General features: G+C 28.3%; 1 protein-coding gene across 1 annotated transcript; it reads right to left on the bottom strand.

Annotated features, from left to right (window-relative positions):
* Window positions 1-8310: 8310 nt before the first annotated feature.
* On the bottom strand, window positions 8311-14385 carry LOC107643130 (cytokinin dehydrogenase 3-like). Its single transcript, XM_016346704.3, has 5 exons — window positions 13681-14385; window positions 12067-12194; window positions 10206-10466; window positions 9391-9659; window positions 8311-9033 (listed from the first exon to the last, which is right to left on the bottom strand). The coding sequence occupies exons 1-5, from the start codon at window positions 14282-14284 to the stop codon at window positions 8727-8729; spliced, it is 1569 nt and encodes a 522-aa protein (XP_016202190.1). The 5' UTR covers window positions 14285-14385; the 3' UTR covers window positions 8311-8726.
* Window positions 14386-22206: the final 7821 nt, after the last annotated feature.

Raw genomic sequence — 22206 nt, 5'->3', positions numbered from 1 at the left:
TTGCTCCCCAATGAAGGTCCAAAGGAACACTATCTCCATGTGATTAATCAAATCTTTATCCAATCAATAATACTCGTGGAAGTGTTTATTTGTCTAAAAGTAAAATTAAAGAAAAAATAAATGCTTACTTTTTGGCCAAATCATCAATATGGTTTTGATCATCACCGTTGGAATAAGAAGAAGATTTTGATTGAAAAGATTTTGATCATCAATATCGCCAACTCAAGCACTCGTGGGGCTGTTATTTAACGAATTTTTTTTTAATATTGTATTATTAGAGATAAAATCCTTCGTCATGAACCAAACTGTGTGTTAAACATTACTATAGTCATTTACAAAACGTCAGTAACATTTTATTTTTTTATAATTTAAAATTTTTTTTATTACAAAACGTCATTTGTGCTACTACCACAATGATATAGAACACTAAAATAATAAAATATTTTTGTATTTCATATTAAAATTATTCATATATAAAAATTTTAGCCTAAAAAACTGATATTATTCCCGTGTGAGTTTGACAAATTAAAAGCCCAATTATTGTACTGCCAACGTAGCTACGTTTTGAATTATTTAATTAGCTTGAATAATCGGTTTACACGTTAGTGTATGTATGGACTTTAAAGTATCATTAACCATTTAATATAACTATCATATCTTTTTAACCTTTTCATATTCAAAATAAGAGTGAGCGACAGAATATCGTTTAGTCATATGCTAATTATCATTGTCTAGACTAATGACTACTCAATTAACCATTATAGTACTATGTATGAATTTATGAATGTGAATATGCAATATAATTACTACTATGACAATTTGTTTAATATTACATTAGTTAGTTATATGTGTTAGAGATATAATTATTTATGTATTTTTTTTATTAATTTAAGTGTTTAGGAAAAAGTAGTACCGTAACATTATTTTAAAACTTTTATAATCAATTGTGTTTTCTTCTATCAATTTAAACTTTTGAAATATGTGATTTCATAATTTAGTATCTATTTAAAGTGAAGACGAATGTAGTGTAGCTAATGAAAAAAAAAAAATTTGAGACTTTGTCTTCCCTCAAGTTCACGAGTTGGAGTCAGTACTTGCAGAAATATTTTGATACCTAAATGAGTAAATAGATTATGATAATAAAAATTATATAGAAAAACAATCCACCTCCCTTTTGTATCCAGCTTATTTTTATACATTTATCTCTATCAATGGCTCTCTTGTCATTTATCGCTTGACCACATAGTCGTTTGTATGTTACGTGTTAATTTCTCTAGATTTGTATGATTTTACAGTTCATTTCTATTTATCGTAATACTGAATAAAGTTTTGCAGTATATCATTTTGGGTTTGGATTTTTTATTAGCCCGTTTTATATGCTTGGGCCTTATACAGAACAGAATCAGTTTTTATGCTGAAAAATATAGAGTTCGATTCTTATTGGACTCAAAAAAAAAATAGCACAAGATAAATAAGAAAAAAAAAGCCTATTCAAAAGTTCACAAAATCTAAAAAAGACTTACATAAGTGGTATATTAGAAATATAATCATTTATGTACTCTTTTCTATTAGTTTAAATTTTTTAAAAAAATAATTTCATGACAAACATATGGCAAATAAAAAAAAAAATAATAACTATGTAAAATTTACTCAAACCTTTTAAATAAAGTCTCTTACATAAGAGAAGAATCATGTTAAAGATATAATCATTCATATGACTTTTTCTATTAATTTAAATTTTTGAAAAAATAATATTATAATAATATAATATCTCACATGATAAATAATTTAGCCACATATTATATTAAGTAATTTAACTAAATTATTTAACGATTGTTAACTTTCATTTTTAGATTAAAATATATTCAAGTAAATAATGATCCAAAAATATACATTATTGCTACGAAGATAAATTATATTACTCTTGAGTTAATAGTCAAAATCGTCCCTGAAAGATATCTTGATCTCCATTTTCGTCCCTAAAAGATAAAATTAATTAAATTCGTCCCCAAAATATAACCACTCTAGTCACGTTCGTCTTTCCATCATCTCCTTCGCTGATGTGGCTAACATACATTCGCTGACATGTCCTATTAACTGCCAGCTTGGCACCAAAACAAAACGATGCATTTTTTATTCAATGGTCTCCAAATCTTGAAACGTCATCGTTTAGTGTCCAAAAGAGAGATTTAAACGTTGCAAAGCCTAACCCCCTCTCATAACAACCATCTCTCTTTGTTTCGCTCCAAAACGTATCGTCTCCCTACAGCTATGCCCTAAGCCTTTCACCTAAACTTTAAATTACCTCATCAACATTCGTTAGTGTTGGTTAACGATTAAAACAGAAAAGTTGTCAATACTGAATGCGGATTTGATCTTGTCCTAGAGCAGTGTTGAGAGTGGAGGAAGCCACCGTGATGGCGAGAGGTAAGGATGAAACTTGTTTGATGATTTTTCAGTTATTCTGTGGTGTGAGATATTCCTAGTGTCGTGCTGTGTGTGTTCCTCTAATTTAAGCTAGGGTTTGGAGTGACCAAGTATTTGTGTGACTGTTCGTTTATCATTTTAGTGTGTGAGAATATCTTGCTTTAACTGGCTTTGTGATGATTTTTAGTCAGAGTGTTTGATTAATGATGGTTCTTTTAGTTTGTTGCATGTTTATTTTGCGTTTAGGGTAAGTTTTTTTATGATTGATTGGTACAAACTGCATTTAGCCGTTGGTGACACATAGAGAATAACTAGTGCAAGTCTTTTTATTAAAGCTATTTCTGTTTTTGTTATTGTAAATGGAGGGTCCTCCCATGACATTTGTATTTTACCATGGTGAGTTGTTTAAAAAATGTGAGGATGGAGAGATGATATATAAATCTGACAATACAGAAGTGTTGATGGGTATTGAAGGAGACACACTTGATGAGTTCTTTGTAAGGGGTTACTATAAGGAGTTGGGATACATTGAAGTTGGAAACTGATGGTGAAAAATTTCTGGAGTTTCCATTTCATCCGAGTTGAAAAAGTTGGTGATAGATGCAGCTTTGCTTGCAATGTGCAAGAATTGTAGGAGGAACCAACATTTGATCAACCTATACATACTTTGAGAATTGCATTTCACAGCCATGTGTAGTGGATAACATGGAGGAGGATGTAGTCATTGTGGAAGCAGAAAGTAGCAAGAAGAAGAAATCTTTCCAAGCTAAGAAGCACCATTCACAACCTGCCAAGATGTCCACTACAATGCACCCTCAACCCAACAAACCAACATCTCAACCCACTAAAATAGCTTCACAGCCCACTAAGCCCAATAAGCCCAATTCTCAACCCATTAAACTAGCATATAAGCCCATCAAGACTACCTCCCATCCCATAAAGACTCCCTTGCAGACCACAAAATTTCACTCTCATCCCACCAAGACCACCTTTCAAGTCAACACAGTTTCACCTCAGCCAAAAACATCATCTAAACCAGCCAAAAACTTAGAAGGTAATAAGAACAAAGGAAATAGCAAAAGATGTATGCTTACAAGATCTATAAGATGTGTAAATGAAGCTCTCATCCAGGAAGAAGATTCTCATTCTTATGACTCATGAAAGTGCTGAAGATAAACTGTATAGACCTCCCAAAATTCTAAGAGACAATCTTTATAGCAATGACATTGACAGCGACATTGAAAAAAGTGCACCAAAAAAGAACAAGAAATTTGGGATCAGAGAAAAGCACAGGTCTCCTAAGTCCAAATTAAAGGATAAAGAAATAGACACCGATGACTCTAGCTATGAGGGTTCTGAAGATGAAGAAAGTTCTGACTCTAGCATGTTTATATTCATACGGTTATTGATTTATTAATTGATTTGGCAAATATTTAGGGTAATTTATGTTTTGAATTTTTTTTTTTTGGCAGATGTAGAAGAGGATGATAATGATCTTGATAGTGCCTTAAATGTTGACTCATGACATTTAGAGAATTCTGGTAAAGAGTTGGATTCTGATGAAGAATCACCAACTGTGTATCCTTAATTTAATGAAAAGACCAAATTTAAAAACCTAAAATTTGAGATTAGTATGATATTTAAGTCGAAAGCTGATTTTAAGCAAGCTACTATGGACTATAAAATTCAGTGGAGTAAAAATATTTTATTTACAAAGAATGATATGGTTAGAGTCAGAGTTGTTTGTAAGATAGAAGATTGTCCATGGGTAGTATATTGTGCATGTAACAAACAAAATGGGTCTTGACAAATTAAAACTCTAGTTAATAATCACACTTGTCCAAGAAGTAGGGGTGTGCATGGGCCGGGTGAAACCGGGTTTGATGTGACCCAGACCCGGCCCGAAATATGTACCGGGCCTATTTGTTAGACCCGAACCCGACCCTAGACCCGATGAAACCTATACACTTTCGGGCCACGATTATACCGGGTAAAAACCGGGTGAAAACCGGGCCGTTAACATTATATTACCTTGATACCTTCTTATAAGTTAGCAAGTAAAAATATCCAAATTTTCAAGACTCCAACCATTATTTGACATGGTAAAATTCACTTAGAAAAATATAATAAGAACTAACTCTTCTCTAAAATTAAAGTATAACCATAATCAATACTAATATTGCCTAATAACACCAAATATTTAAATCAATACAAGTAACACAAGTTTATGCATTAGTCTAAAGTCTTATGCATTTTAAACATAAAACATTAACTTATAGTCTTATATATAATGACTAATAACACAAAATATTAAGGTTTACAATACTTAAATTTCACATAATAATAGCCATCATCCATCACTAATAACACAAAATATTAATTGTGTATGATGACCGGGCCACCGGGCCGATTTCGGGTGACCCGAACTATGGCCCGGACCCGACCCGAAATAATGACCGGGTCTACTTTTGAGACCCATACCCGGCCCTAGACCCGATGAAATCACATCAAATTAGCCCCAAAGTGTTCGGGACCGGGCCGGGTCTTCGGGCCGGGCCGGGTCATGCACACCCCTACCAAGAAGGAGGAAAAATAGAACTGCCACCCAAACTTGGACACTTAATAAACTAGTACCTAAGTTTAGGAAGCATCCAACTATGAAGCATCGAGAAGTTTACGATTGGTTAGTAAGAAAGTGTAATGTGTACTTGCATAGCACATGCATTACTAGGGCGCTAAAAGCTGCTAGAAAAGTGTTGGAGGGTGATGAGATAGCAGAGTATGAATTGGTGTGGGATTATGCTCATGAATTACTGACCTTAGCTGAAGAAGTTAGAAGAATCATCATAAAGAATATAATTGACTATAGGAAGAAGTTGTAGAACTATCAAGGAATTCTCCCTCCTGTTCAACAAAGTAGACTAGAAATAATGACAAGATTGTCTAGCCATTGGACTCCTCAATGGTCTGGTGATGAAAAAGAAGAATTGTACGAAATGCATGGCTGGCCAATCAATATGGTGGTTGATTTGGAAAAGCACACATGCGCTTGTAAGTTTTGGCAACTCACAAGTAACAACTTCAACACTTAATTAATGATATCTTCAATTATGTTAGAAATTTTAATTAATATTTTAATTTATTTTGAAAAGAATGCCATGTATGCAAGCAATATCAGCAATACAGGATAAGAATAGCAAGAAGGCTAAACAGTATTATCATGACTGGTTGAAGATGGAAGCATAAAGGTGAACTTACTGTTTCAACATCAATCCGGTAAAAGGACAGGATTTATAGAAAAAAAAATTCACATCTAGCTCCAGTCTCATCCCCAATTAATCCCAAATCTAGAAGACCGACAAAAAAAAGGAGAAGAGACAAGGATGAATAACCAACTGGATCAAAAATAAAGACGAAGAGAAAGTACAACCCAATCCGATGCATGTACTATAGTGAGATTGGACACATCAAAAGAGATTGTACAAAGAAAAAAGCTATGAATCTTGAGGAACATGCCAGACAGATGCAGTTGCAACTAGTACGTAGTTGTTGTCCCTGCTGCACATGGGGTTGATCTAGAAGTAAGTACTGCCCTTGCTGATGTTGATATTGCTCCAGAAGCAATAGCACCATTACCTGCACTTTCATCACCCATCCAGTCTCTAATAGAGATTGATATCAGCCAATCTGAAAGTATTTCACCAACCCAAGATACACAACAGGTTGTATTATCACTATTAAAACTATAAATAATTTTAGCTTTATTTAATCATCTAACAAATACATTTGGTACTGGATTATGTAGGATCAAATAGTAACTAGGCTACCTAAATTACAAGTCATTAAAGAAAAAGCAAGAGTTAAGTCCTTCCCTAAACTTACTGCAACTGTACCTGTGGTTATTTCTGTTGAGACAATCAAAGGGACAAGTTCTGCAATTGCTAAGAAGCTGGCTAACTTCATGACTTTTGTGTTTACTTCATACTTCAAGCACCCAAAGAAAAATGATAAAAAAAAATTTGATTAGTTAAAAATGTACTGTGGTTAATTGTTTTTTGTATGAAGCTATTTTCTGTTTTTTGTACAGAACAAATGAAGTACCATATTAATATTGTGATTATCTGTAATTTAAAAATTGTATTTATCCCTTTTTTTTGTGTGTAGCCTTCTTTTTAGATTTGTGGTGTCATAAAAATCTTATGAATCAGCTATGATATTTATTTTTCTAAGACAATGTGATCATTAGCCTTCAATGACAAGACAATGCTAAGATTACTTAGTTTGATTACTTATGTTGTTAATGGTTTAATATATCTTATAGCAATGATGACAAAGACTTGTTTGTAATATTTGACAATGTTAATAATTGATAGTTTGCACTTAATCTTACACAACCAACTTTAAACAGCTACTCTCATTCAAGCCATGCAATTTAATAATACACCATTACATTTCAATACATTCTTGCACACAATGTCAATTTACTGAATAACAAAATTGGGTTTACTTAGAAGTACATATCAAACAATAAAGTATCACACTAATTACAACTACTACAAATATAAGAATCATTAACAGTTTCATAACTCTAACTTTAACTTCCAAACTGCCTAATTTCTATGCCATTTTTACCCTCCATCCATCATAGTCACTTTTAACCTCTAAATCAGTTCCTGCATCTTTCTTTGTACCACCCACAGTTCTTGATAATCATCATCATTAACCCGCTTAATGTAATTGTAGTGACTGCCCTTCCGTAATTTTTAAAAGTAGAGAACAAAAAAAATAAAAAAATACCCAACAACAAAAAATAAGATGAAAAATCTTTAACTTTTTTTCAACACCACTCACCTGCTACTTTACATACATGGAACAATCTGTCTGAATTTTATGCTATCCCAAATTTTTTAATCACAGCCTTCAACTCACAAAACATGATTCATCATGAAGTCTTCCTCCTTGTTCGCATTGAAGCGATGGAACCATGACTGTTGTGCGACAGATACAACAAACTACCACCACGACCTCCATTTCCTATTTCCATTCTCGCGGTGAACCAACAATTTCAGGTTCTACCAAAGTCCATGGCCATCTAAGTGTTGACGGTAACTTATTTACAATTAAATTTAGTATTAGGATTCATTCATTTAGGGATTGATTTAAATTGTTCTAACATACTTATCTTGTCAGCAATAAGAAAATATTACTTGACATCTGCCAAGTTAGCAGTTAACGGGACACATCAATAAATATTAATCACCTTAGTAAAACAGATGATAAAAGAACGAACATGACCAAATTGGTTATCTTTTGATTTTGGAGACAAATTTAATTAATTTTATCTTTCGAAAATAAAAATAAAGATCAAAATATTTTTTATGAACGATTTTGACTATTAACTCTAATACTATTTTAATATAGGGATTTAGACGTTATCATATCTGCTAGCAACCTAAAATAATGGTTTATTATATTACACCGCTTGAACACAATTATGCTCCTTGTTAACCTAGGATCTCAATTATTGCTGTAGGGTTGCTCCTATGATCCTGTTCCAAAGGAATACACGACGAAATCACAGAATCCTTAAACTAAACACATACACTCACAACCTATATATTAAGAGCCACCATATATATAGTTCACCGAAAAATAAAATAAAATCCGTGCCAATATGAATTATGATATAGTAGTGATGTTCTCCAATGTTATTGGGAATCGAAAAGTTAATTAAACTACTAGGATAACGTGAGAGACAAAGCTAGAAACAGAGAGAGAGACAGCTGTCTTGTCCTTGTATTCTTGTACCGTTGTACGTATGATTTTGTCAACCTAACGTATCTTATGTTTATGAGCGTGATATGTATGGATATGCCAAAATCATGCAACTTCAAACCCTGCCCCACTTTTATTTAACAAAAAGATAGGATCTAATTAGATTTTAGATATTTACAATATTATGCCCAGCTAATTAATTAAGGCAACTAAATTTTTATTAGGTACCCATCATCATAATAAACATTATTTACTTTTCAGAATAAATTACTATTTGTACTCGTAAAAAATATAGATGCTGACAAATGTATCCAGAATAAAACGACAATTATAACTATAGAAGATAGTTTTCGTGTGCTAAGAGTACCCAGACATTGGTTACACAATTGGTCCGTTAGGGTATTCTTGGCATACAGAAACTATCTTTCGTAGATACAATTATATGGATATATTTGTCAGTGTTTATATCTTTCGTTCATGGATACAAATGGTAATTTATTCTTACTTTTCAATATAATACTATACTATTGTAGGTTATTATTGTTGAAGATTTTTTGTCCAGGTGATAGAATCATTCTTGGATCAAATTGATTTTTTCTTTCTACAAAAACCTTCCATTTATTATCCCCAAAATGGTTTTTCCATTCTTCTTGTGTGCTGTGTTGGGCAAGATATTGCTTCACCTTGATGCCATTATCACTACAAAACTTCAAGATTTCTTTGTTTTCAGCATCAAATTCATTCCATTTATCAAACCCAGTTGAGTGCAAAAATCCCACCGTGTAGAACACATCTTCATCTGGAATTGATGCTGACATCTTATCATCCCACCTGGAATTAATTAATTAATAATTAGTACTTTTAATTAAAAAATATTATTTATACATTAAAATTAGTCATTAAAAATAGACACTGTATATTTATGTATAAATATATATATTGTTTAGTTTATTTTTAATGTATATTTTATATTAATAGTTAATTTTGGTTAATTTTAGTGATTAATTTTAATGTACACGTAACATAGTCAATAAACTTAAAATTTAATTTTTGTACAACCATCTAATTACAAATTCACATCACACCAATATTAAATTGAAATAAAATCTTACAACATTAGTGTATCAAAAATAAATTTAAAATTTAAGAAACGTTAAAATAAGTGTGATTAATTTAATTAGGGCTTACTTGCTTCTGTTCATGGGATAAACCAAGACAGGTCCAGTGGTAATGTTTCTTTTGAAAATGATGCCCCTGAAAACGCCTGAATTAAATTGCATGATTTGAGATTTTGGTATGAACAAATTAAGCCACGGATGAGGAACTTCCCACAACCCTTGTGACTGAAGCCACAACTCTCCACTTCGGACTCTATTCAAGAACTCAACATATGACACATGTTTCTCATAATAAAACCCAGGGATGTTCCCCATTCCTTCTAGCAGTTCTTCAATTTCCTACAAAAAATTAAGCACAAACAATTTATATATATTTTTATTGTTAACAATTTTTAACACTTGGCTAGCTTTACTAAATTGCCATGCATTATCCGAAAAAACCCACATCTTTTGGTTAACATTTTTATAAATCAATGTATCTAAGACAAAAAAAAAGTTTGAAATAATTATTATTAATACCACTTGTTTTACATAAGATTTTAAAGTCCAAAATTCGATCATCTGTAAATTAAAAAATTATTTATATAAAAATTTATATAAATTCAAAAGAAACTATTCTTAAAAAAAATGTACTAAAACTATATTAATTTATGTGTTTTTTTTTTATCAGTATAACTAAGTATCTTTTAAAAATTCTCCTTTAATCAGTTTTTAAAGGAGAGAAAAAATAAAAAATAAATAATTTTTTAAATTTTTTGAATAATTAATATTGTAAAATGGATATAAAAAATTAAAATAATATATTATTAAATTTAAAGGATAAGTAGTATTTTTGTTTTTTTATTATAATTTAAATAATTTTTGGCATGAAGATATATATTGTACCTTGTTCACATTTTCTTGGGATTGGTGATGATAATAATATTTAGAGAGTTCAAGGCAATAGAGAATTTTGTGTTTGGTTATTAAGGTAGCAATTCTGAGATGATCGGAGAGAGGGAAGAAAGAGGATCTCCAATTATTTATGGGACCTTGGTGCATTAGCAAATTCCCTTCCAAATAATCCAACGCTTTGATTGAGATTAATCGTTCCTGGTCTCTTGTGAAAGCAGAGAAGTCACTATAGAGCAATCTTATCCACTTAACCTGCATGCATGTCCCAACAAAAAAAACTCATCATCACCATTAATCATGATTAATTATTCACCATATCTTCTACTAATTATTAATTAACGTACTAATTAATAATGCATGCATGCGTTTATGAATATACATGCATGGTACTATAATAATGCTTCATTCATGCTGGCCCTTGTCTAAGTAAACTACAAAAATTACCCATTGCTACTTCATGTGTTAGAAGCCTTGAATAATTTTAGAATAAATATATTTGTTTTAATCTATATAGTACTATTTATGATGTAACACATCATTCTTGTGACTTATTCTTGTCTCTCATCACATCAATAGATACATAGGTGCATGCATATTATTTCAAACAATAATGTAAGTGTCTCCAAAATCGGTCGCATACACATTAAAAATAATTAAATAGTATATATTTAAAAAATTTTAATATATAAATAATATTTTTATATTTTAAATTTTAAATATTAATGTATATGTTAAAATAAATAAATAAATAATAATTTTTTATGTATTTATCTTTTTTAATTAAGGAATCATTTTTTTTAGTGAATAAAATTATTTTTATATTTTAAATTTTAAATTTTAAACTCTAAATTTTACTCTTTAAAATTTAGTCCTTAATTCTAAAAGTAACTAAGCCTTTCAAAAAAATAATTAATTAAAAATTAATTCCTACACTTATTCATATACATTATATGTCTTTCACCGGATGACTATTGCACCAATGATGTGAAACGTATGAGCCAACTAACTACCAAGAAAAATATGACACAATGGAATAAGGACAAGAACATTTATTCTTATCCATTAATTATGTTAATTATTACTATGTTGCATTAAGAATATACATACCTAATTATTTCTACGTTAAATTACTTTTTCGGTTTTTATAATTTTACTAAAATTATAATTATATTTTTATCTTTTAAAACATTTTAATTAATTCTTTACATTATTTTAAATTTTTGTAATTAAATTATTACTTTAAAAAAGCTTTAGAGTTAATATTTTATTCTAAAAATAAAAAAACGTTCAGATTTAGGAATTTAACTCTTAAATATGAGTATTTTTAATATTTTTAAAAATTTTTAATTATAAAAATTTAATTATAAATTTAATTATAAATTTAATAAAATTATAAGGACTAACAAAATTATTTAATCTTATTTTTATTGATCATTATGAAAAATGTTTTACACCTATATAGTATAGTACATATAAAAAAGAAATTAATTAAAAAAATAAAAACAAAAATCCCCACTTTTCTCATGAGACATATGCATATGAAAGTAATCCTTTAAGCAGGAACGTAATGGTTGAAGAATAGGACAAATCAGCTTGGAATTATTAAGAATTGTTAGAAGAGAAAGCTACAAGACAAAAAGTCCAAGTTATATATTATTGTGTAAAAATAAAGAATTCAATTAGAAATAAAGTTAAGTTTTTCTGTCAATCAATTATAAATTATTTTCTTGAAATTATTTTTAACTTTAAATTTTAAAATTTAAGTTTTAAATCTTAATTTAAAAAAGATAAAATTAAAAATAATTAATATTAATAAATTATTTTTTTTATATTTTTTAAAATGAAAACGTACCTTTGTGGGTGCTGGGTGAAGAGAAATTCTTGCTCTTGTTATAACTCCAAACTGTCCTAAGCCTCCAAGAACCGCGTGAAATAACTCTGAATTCTTTTGCTTAGAGCATGTTATTAAATCTCCCTTTCCTAAAAAAATTCATTAATTAATTAAATAATATAGATAATTGCATGAATGAATCTTATAAGGTGAAGACTCGGGTGAAGTCGACTTCATGTGAAGTTAATATCTAAGAGCTGTTAGACAAAAATATAGTCAAATCAGTCAAATTATCTAACGATTCTCAGATATTAACTTCGCGTAAAGTCGACTGCACCTGAGTTTCCACTATCTTATAATAAACGGTGACATCATGAAAAGAAAAAAACGTTTCATGTTCATATTTCATATTATTTTATATTAATCTGAAAGAAATGGACCGTGTGTAAGACTTGGACTAACATACAAATAAGTCATGAAGTCAAACAAAGAAAAAATAATGGAGGGTATGACCGTGTGAACGTAATTGCTTCTTAATCTAATAACAAGTTAATTAACAACTAAGCTATTCAAGAATTTTGAAAGGGATTGCATCATTCTACCAAATCTCGTACAAATTCAACAACCAATACTTAAAATTAATTATTGAGTGAAGTCTAAAACATGTTTTAAAATAATTATAGTTTAGCTTGACATACATTATGTGTGACGCAATATAATATAGGAACGTACATGTCATTTCACAAGAGAGAGAAAAACTCAAACTATCTTTTTTTTTTAATGATCTCTATAATTAATTTATATAATTTAAAAATTAAAAAATGGATATTGTTTTATATTTCACTTGCTTCCAACATCCATGAAACAGCTATATATTCTCTCAAAAGAAAAAGATGATAAGGGAACACAGACACAAACACAAACACAAATCCTTATGATATATCTTTTTATTATTAGATAAAATTAATGATATTGCCAAAAATATCACTCATATGAGATTATATATTAGAAATTACTAAAGGAAATTAGTATTATAAACTTTTTTTTTCTTACATAGAATATTAGATTATATTAGATGGATGCCACACCTTATTACTTATACATATCCAAAAATGGAGAAGTGTGTATACAAGGATTTGATTGTTAATTAAAGTGCAGAAATTGATAAATTAAAAAAATAAATTATAAATATTTATTCTTAGAAAACTCAATTTTCTCATATAATTTTACCCATTCATAACCCTATATGCATAATCCAAAGAAGTTCACCTCTAAACATTTTAATTTCAATGAAAAATAAAAAGAAAGCAGAGCATCTCTTGCAGTTGCTTTTACTAGAAGTTAATAGTTAAGAATCGTTAAATTATTTAATATATTTAATTAAATTAAAATTTAATAATTTTTAAGTATTAATTTCATACGAAGACATCTGTACCTAAATTTTCACTAAGAATTAAGGTGAAAACTCAGGTGCAGTCGACTTCATGTGAAAATTGATAGTTGAGAGTTGTTAGATGAAAATTTAGACAAATCAATCAAATAATCTAACGGCTCTTAATTATCAACTTCACGTGAAGTCGACTGTAACTAAATTTTCACCAAGAATTAATCAAGTTAAGTAAAGTAAGTTAATACCAGTAACAACATCCATCTCAAGAACATTGGAGATTTGAGGTCCATATCTGAATGATTGGCCACTAATCCCAGCGTTGGAGAGTGTCCCTCCCACACTCAAATACAAATAATCCGTCCAAGAAATCGGTGCAACTCCATTTTCAACGGTCTCATTCAACACATCGATCCAAAGTTGTTCTCCACCAACATCAACATATTCCCCATACACATCAATACTTATCCCTCCAACTCCCTTCTTCTTTCTCTCCCTCCTCAGGGCGGCCATGTCCACGACTACGCCGTCGCGAGCCATGGCCTGCCCACCCGTAGAGTGGCCCTGTCCTCTCGCGGCTATCGCGAACGGAACAGGGCTACTGTACGACGATTTAATCAAGTTCGCTATGTCGTCCACGGAAGCCGGATGGAACACCATTGCCGGCACTTCGTGGACTATGTTGCCAAAGTCTCTGGAAACCTTCCAGAGACTTTCGGTGTCGTTACGGAGCTTATCGGAAATGTTTTCCACGGCGGAAATCTCTTCCGCCGTCACAATTTTTCCCAAAGTGGTTATGATTATTAGAAGTAGTTTGAAGTATGTTGGAAACTGAAAAGTCTTCTCAGCCATTTTTTTCAAAAGGAAAAATTAAAGATATAATAGAATTTAGTTATTTGTGAAGAAGAAGAAGAAGATTGATGTTTATGGAGGAGTAGTGGGTGGAAGAAGGTGATGGAGGTTGGGGCTATAAATAGAAGGGAATGAATGGAAGAAGGAAGTTGCATGAGAAAGAGATAGAGTTTTGGAAAATCTACGAGTGAAGGAGGGAATCTTTGTCTTTTTAGGGATAATTGAAAACGACGTCGTATTTGTGCAAAGAATTTGGGGCTTCTCCAAAGCCTAAATGTCAAATTTCAAAGATACGATGGAAACATATCATAGATTGTATTTTATTTATTTTTTTCCCCTTAGCTTCCCCTTCCAAAACGTCATGAGCTTTTTCATGTCAAGGCAACCATCAAAAATCACATCATTTCAATGGTAAAAATTTAAATGGAGTCGACTTTACGTTAAATTGATAGCTGAGAGTTGTTAGATGAAAATTTAGTCAAATCAGTCAAATTATCTAACAACTCTCAATTATTAACTTTACATGAAGTTAATTGCACCTTTCCACCAATTTCAATACATCACTCAAAGTTTAAAAAAAAAAAAAACTGCTTAAACCATCTCAGTTTATTTTATTTAATATTTATTTATTATTGGGTATATTAAATAAAGCTAAAAATAATAATTTTTAATTAACAAATATTTTTAAAATTTAATTTATAATAAATGTATGATTTTTATAATTAACAAAAAAAAAATTGAAAGGTATAGGAAGCTAGTATAAATGCATATAAAATAATATATTAAAGATATAATTATTTATGGACTTAGTTATTAACTTAATTTTTTTAATAAATAATTTTATAATGTGATATTAAAATTTTTATAATTAAAAAATTTAAAAGTTAATTTTTGTTGGCTAAAAAATTTTTATATATATAAAGAAAATAAAAAAAGAAAAAAAGTACAAAATTAGCACGAACCAATAATTAATTTTAAATTAATTATTGGTGTATATTTGCATACGTGTTTGTTGTGGTTGTGTATACGTGTTCCTTTTGATTGTGTGTGCATCATCATGATCATGAAGATTCTGAGAAATTTAATTAACATTTGAACCCACAGATTTTCTAGCATTTGTTGTGGGCTTTATCATCCCCGGGGTTAAAAAATGGGAGGGAATTGAAGTAAGGCCGTTTGATTGTGATCAAATGGTCAATGGTCAACACTGGTCAACTTTAGTCAATTCTTATTATCTTACCCCACCATCATTTTTTTTTATGTGACCATACTAGTTATATTAGGGATGAAGCATAGTCAAAATTAGGTAATTATCAAAAGGATCTCGTCGAGATTTTGTTTTTGGAATTAGGAAGACTTAGTCATTGATGAGTGATCTAATAAGTAACATTATTATTGCAGTCAACTTTTGTGGTTCATGGAAGGGTAAAATCAAATGTGATTAATTGAATGAGACATGAGACCGGATTTTCTTCAGCCCAAGATCTCTGTGTACATTAGCGTTTAGTAGAGAGACAGAGATTGAAAGACTAAGATTGAGAGACAGAGACTAAGAAATAGAGACAGAAATAAATATTAGTATTTTGTTTGGTGCAAAGTGGGAGACAGAAATTAAAACAATAATAAAATTCTAATTTAATTTATACAAAAGATAAAATTGGAATTAATTAATTAAAATAAGGGTATTTTAAGTATAAAATATTATTAAAATTTCAGTTTTTGTTTCTAAAAATTTCAGTCACTGTATCCTCACTTTTTGGAGATATTGAAATACTGAAATTTTAGGAACAGAGACAGAAATTTTAATGCTAATTTCTGAACCAACAAACATGATATTGAGTCTCAGTCTCTCAATCTCAGTACTTCAAAACAAACGCTAATGGAACATGTGTAATCAATGGTAAATTAAAGTTGGGCATGGAAAATATAATTAGAAGTTTAGAACTATATGAATTATGATTAGTTGATTATGCCCACCAATATAATCTAAGCCAAAGAAAATTATGGATCAAATAAGATTCTGTGCCAAGTTTAGATTGGTTATTAAGGTACTAAAGGAGAAGCTTTCGTTTTCATTATTAATTAATAATTAAACGAAAATATTTGGTAACCAAAGAAAATTAGTCAAAAACAGCCATAACTTTCCTTATTTAGCATTTATTAATTGTTGAGACAATTAATGAATGCTAAATAAAGCAAATAAGTTCTGGCTGTATTTTTTGTCTCCCTAGCATTACCCATAATTAAATTAGTTGGCTCTTTAATTTGGGTTTATTATATCTTTACCTAATTGACCAATAATTATATTATATTGTTCTTTGTTCAGCCTTAATTAACTAGATAATCTCGTATAATGTGTGTGTACATATATAATTAATTATCTCAACAAGCACCTGACATGCATTCTATAAAAATAGAGGAAGAAAACAATGCCATGCACACGCAAGAGGTTCAGTGAGCTTGATAATTTTTTTTATGTTACTATTAATAGCAATTTAATTAGGGTCTGGCTTAGCTTCCTGGGATCTCTTAATTAGTTGGTGATGTTCATCGAGTTTATATTTTATACAATTAAATATTATACTTGCTAGAAATATGACCCCAATTAGTACATTGTGTACACAGAATATTTTTGTCAAATAAAAATATTTTATCAATTTTGGCATATCTCTATAGCTTCTTCTAAATAAATTGACGTCTACTTTTCAATGTCTCATATATTTTTTTTTCAAGCTAATTAGTATATGTGTTGTAATTAATAAGGTCCTATAATTAAGCAAGCAAAGTGGCATTCAAAGAACAATCTTTGACCAATAGATCTCACAGGTAGGAGGAGCTATCATCAGAGACCCCCCACCATGCATATTATAGCTCTGTGGAATTAACCATTAACCATATATATTCTACTAATTCTTCCAATTCAAGATTGCAATCTTTGACGATACATGTGCTCCATGCATGACCGACTAATAAATGCATCACTAAGAGGACAGAATAATAATATTAGATGATTATTAAAATTTATTATTTTTTGTTATTAATATTTAAAATATAAAATAAAATATATTATTAAATTGTTAAATTAAAAAAATTAAGTTAATAATTAAATAATAGTTAAAAATAATAAATTTTAATAATTTTTAATATTTCTCTAAATTAACAGAAAATACTACAAGACCAATATTTTTAGATGGAAAAAATGGGAGAATCAAATAGTGTTAATTTAAATATAAAAATAAAAAAAATATTGATCACCTATAATTTCTTTTAATGATCAAAGGTGTATATGCATGTTACTTTTTCTTAAGGGATAGTTAACTTATTAGGTTCACTAAATTCTAATTTTGACATTGTATTAGAACTTATACTTATTGGATCAAATGTTATTAGGCTAAATTACTTGTAAATTAGGTGTTTAAGCTCCATTGAGCTAGATAGTTAATTTTATCCTTTTTGAAATTGAATATCTTAGCTTGTAACTTGTTCTATGGCAGCATCATTGGTATCTTGGCATCTTTGACACCAATTTTTGTAGTAAGAGCAGTACCGGGAGTGAAAAAAAATGACCACATACAATGAACTACGTACTTGATTACGTCTGCAGGTCAATACATACTGTAAGGCACTCTAGTCAAGGCAGGGTATCTATATCATCATGCATTCATGCATGCATATATTCCATATTTGATAGCTTCAAAATATAAGAGAAAAAATTCTAAACAGCTTATGATCATTATTTCGAAAGATAATAAAATTTTTAATAAAAATATATTATTTATGATTTATAATTTTTATTTTTATGAAATTGATTAGTTTTTTGTTAATATTTTTTTTGTATTAATAGAATAAACTTATATGACATGTTAAATTATTAATTAATTTATTAAAAACTAACTAAGATTAATAATATTTTTATTTTTTATTATTTTTAAATACATTAGTTAAATTTATTATGTAAAACTAAAAAATATTAGTGATTTTTAAATTATTTTTACTTATAAAAATTAAATAAAGGATATATTAGTAATTAATATTTCACATAAATATATTTTGAAGAGAAATTATTGATAGAGAGACTAACCAGACTTCGTAGTCTTTCAAAAAAAATTAGCAAGAATTGATTTGGATATTCACTTAAAATATAATTATTTACTTATATTTTTTATCAGCTTAAATTTTTTTTAAAATAATTCATAACATGTTATTAGAACTTTTATAGTTTAAAAGTTTAGAATTTGATTATTAATTTTTTAAAAAAGAATTAAACAATATTATATGATTAATAAATTTTTTTATTTTTAACTAACACTTAGTCAACTTTAAATACTAAAAATTAAATTTTAAATTTTGGTAAAAATTTATACAAATTAAAAAAAACGTATAAAAAAACATATTAAAAATATATTTATTTATATATTTTATCTAATCAATTTAAAAAAAGAATTTCACAACATGCATCATTGGTAATTCAATATGAATATTAATAAATAGTAGGTATACAAAAACATAAAACTAAAAAAATGTGAGAGAATCTGAGAATGCAAAAATACACATTTCTTGGTAGAAAACATTATTGATAAGAAGGGAGATGGTGTATCTCTTTCTCCAAAATGAATAGTTTGATTCCTTGGTGGTTCAGATATGCAGAGGAAGCAACACAATTTTCAGTTGGTAGTTGATGCATGCAACATGGAAGAGCAGTGCCCTGTGTTCAGACTTCAGAGTTTTCAGACTTCAAAGAGAGGCCCCAGTGGAAACTGTTTCTTAGATATTGCATATCTTTTTGGGGATCCAATCTACCCATCAAACCGAGAAAGATCCTTATCACGTGGTCCAAATAATTAAGAACACGAACAATAAATAAAATAAATAATAATCAATTTGGACTGATTTAATGATTAACTTATTAATTAAGAAGACGAATAAATAATAAAGAGCAATGGATCGCTGGTTTTTTGTATTGGATTAGAGACTCGACCATTTTTGCTGTAAAATTATGGGAAATGAGGAAGGGATTGGAGTTTGCATATAACTGCCGCAAAATTTCTGTCGCTATCTGTTGGAATTGTTGTAATGCATGAACAATGAACTTCAAAAAACTGATCGTGGAAGTAGATGTTGCAACAATAGTTTAGAGACTCAACGGAAAAAAGAAATTGAATTTTCATCCCAGTTCTGTAATTAAAGAAGTGAAGGAATGGAAAATGAAAAATTGAAGTATATTTTTTATATAAATTTATAGAAAAGATAATAGATGTACTGATTGTCTAGAAAAAAGAGTTTAAATTTAGATGATGATTTTGTGTTTAAAAATTTATCTCTTTCTAAACTAGTTAGTATTTCCAGTAATAATGAAAGAGGAATTACTTTAGTCCGTTTTGTTTGTATTTAGGTTTTAGATTTCTGAATTTTTAGCCTCATTTTATTATCAATGAAAAGACTTATTTAAGCAAAAAGTATCAGTAATTTGAATCTCACCTTATGTATGCAGTAATTTATTGGTCAACAATAAATCTTTAAATGAAGTTTGTATGTGCAATAAATTAAACTTTGACCTATTGAACTGAAAAATACCGTAAAAAATAAAAAAATTATAGTCTTAGAGTTAAATTAAATAATAACATTTAATAAGAACTAACTCTGCTATATATATATTTTTTTAGAACAGCTGAATATATATAAATTTTGTTTTAAAAATGAACTAATTAAATGTAATATTAATTCATATTTGACTACTTTTAAATTTTAACAGTAATGTAAAAAAAATTTAATTTATCTTATTTTATTTTATATAATAATTAATAAAGACTAAATAGAACTAATTTAAATTGTATTAGCTGATTTTTTTTTTCTCTCAAACATTATTGAAATTTTAATTACTATGAGAAATGACCAGGGACGGACTTAGAGGGGGCGAGTAGTGACCTCGGTCCCCCAAAATTTTTAGAAACTATATTTATATATGAGATATGTATTTAAAAAAATAAAAAATATTATATAATTTAATAAAAATATTATATAATTTAATATTTTTATATGTATTTTTTTTATTATGTGATAGATTTATGTCTTAATTATTTAATTCATTAATATTTTTCACTTAACTAATTTAATATAATACCCTCAAGTTTTTGTAACTTTTAAATTAGTTTTTATATAATAATCTCTATATTTATTTAAAATAAATTATTTGTTTATTTTATATTAACATATTTAAAATTTATATTATTATATTAATAATAACTTACGTAGTTATATTTTGGTAATCACGTTATGTACTTTAGATATTTTTTTCTTATAAAAAATACTTATTTTTTTTAAATTTACGTTGTTGAAAGAAAAACTTTTATAAAAATATCTTATATCTTATATTCTATAAAGGTATTGTGTCTTTTAAATAATTAATCATTTATCATTTATTTTTAAATTTTTAAAAATTTTTAAAAGAATTAATTTTAATTAATAAGATATGTGATCATTTTTAACTAAATACGTTATAAATTATTGGTACTTTATAATTTTATAATATACTATTGATATTGTTATATTTTTTTATGTAACTATCATATTAAAAATAAAATTGTAAAAAAAAATTATATATATATATATATATATATATATATTTTTTTTTTGAAAAACTAACTCTCTAATAACTATATATTAATTATTTTTATGAAATGAAAAAAATTTATCTAAAATTCGGCCCCTCCATACTAAACTTTCTGATCCGTCTCTGGAAATGACAACGCATAGATAATAAATAGATAACAGCTAAGTCTTACTTGGAGTTTGAGTTAATAGATAGGTTGGTTAATTATTTCCACCTTCTTAATTAAGGTACAATATGAAACAGCTGCAACTATATGTACTATATTCTCTCCATTTTTGACAAAATGAGCACCTCCAACCTCCTCATTTTTCATGTTATATATATTCAACCTATCCGTAATGTGGGGTTGTATTAATTGAAAGTTTGAAACTTAACCAATTAATAAGAAATTTGTGCTAATAGAGAAAGGGCTCTTATTGAATTAAGGACAAGATTTTCTCCCACATATATAGAAGTAGGTCCCACAATTTTCTTTTTAAGTACTTTGCATAAAGATTCTTCTAATTAAGGATTTTATCTGATTGTTACTTTTTAGATAAACAACTATGCAACACATATTTTATTAACGGCTTATTTTTTTCTACTAATTGAAAAATCTAGTAATGTAATCATCAGCGGTGCCTAATTTCACTACCACATGTCTTTGGACACTATGATTAATTATAGTTAGCGTTTGGTAGAAAGACAGAGACAAAAAGATTGAGATTGAGAGACTGAGACTGAGAGACAGAGATTGAAATAAATTTTAATATTCTGTTTGGTGTAAAATAGGAGATAGAAATTGAAACAAAAATAAAACTCTAATTTAATTTGTACAAAGGATAAAATTAAAATTAATTAATTGAAATGAGGGTATTTTAGGTATAAAATATTATTAAAGTTTCAGTCTCTATCTCTAAAAATTTTAGTCCCCTGTGTCCCTACTTTTTTGAGATACTAAAATATTGAAATTTTAGAGACAGAAACAGAAATTTTAGTACCAGTCTTTGAACCAACAAACATGATATTAAGTCTCAGTCTTTCAATCTCTGTCTCAGTACTTCAAAACAAACGTTACCTAATGAACCAAGTAATTTTTTTCAGCTTACGCATTGCAATTGGATAATAATAATATTGACACTAGAAAACTAATTTAATTTACTTGAGTAATTTTTTTATTTTATTCGTTTAAGTAAGTATCGAAAATTTAAATTTTTGTTTTATATAAATAATAATTTATTAATTAATAATAAATTTTTAAATAGATTGAGATTTACGACAAATTAGTTATTGATATGTAGAGATTGGAAAATAACTTAAAATACCAAAATAA

Source organism: Arachis ipaensis, chromosome B1 (assembly GCF_059453495.1).
Source record: "Arachis ipaensis isolate K30076 ecotype BB chromosome B1, ASM5945349v1, whole genome shotgun sequence".
Taxonomy (NCBI): domain Eukaryota; kingdom Viridiplantae; phylum Streptophyta; class Magnoliopsida; order Fabales; family Fabaceae; genus Arachis; species Arachis ipaensis.
Note: the sequence above shows the minus strand (reverse complement) of the source record. Positions and strands in the feature narration are given on the sequence as shown.

Excerpts from the sequence above, each read along its gene's own strand:
- LOC107643130 (XM_016346704.3), bottom strand. The coding sequence starts at position 14,284 with ATGGCTGAGAAGACTTTTCAGTTTCCAACATACTTCAAACTACTTCTA. Across the intron at positions 10,467-12,066 it reads TTCACCCAGCACCCACAAAG|GTTAAGTGGATAAGATTGCT; the intron begins GTACGTTTTCAT and ends ACATGCATGCAG. Across the intron at positions 9,034-9,390 it reads TATCCCATGAACAGAAGCAA|GTGGGATGATAAGATGTCAG; the intron begins GTAAGCCCTAAT and ends AATTAATTCCAG.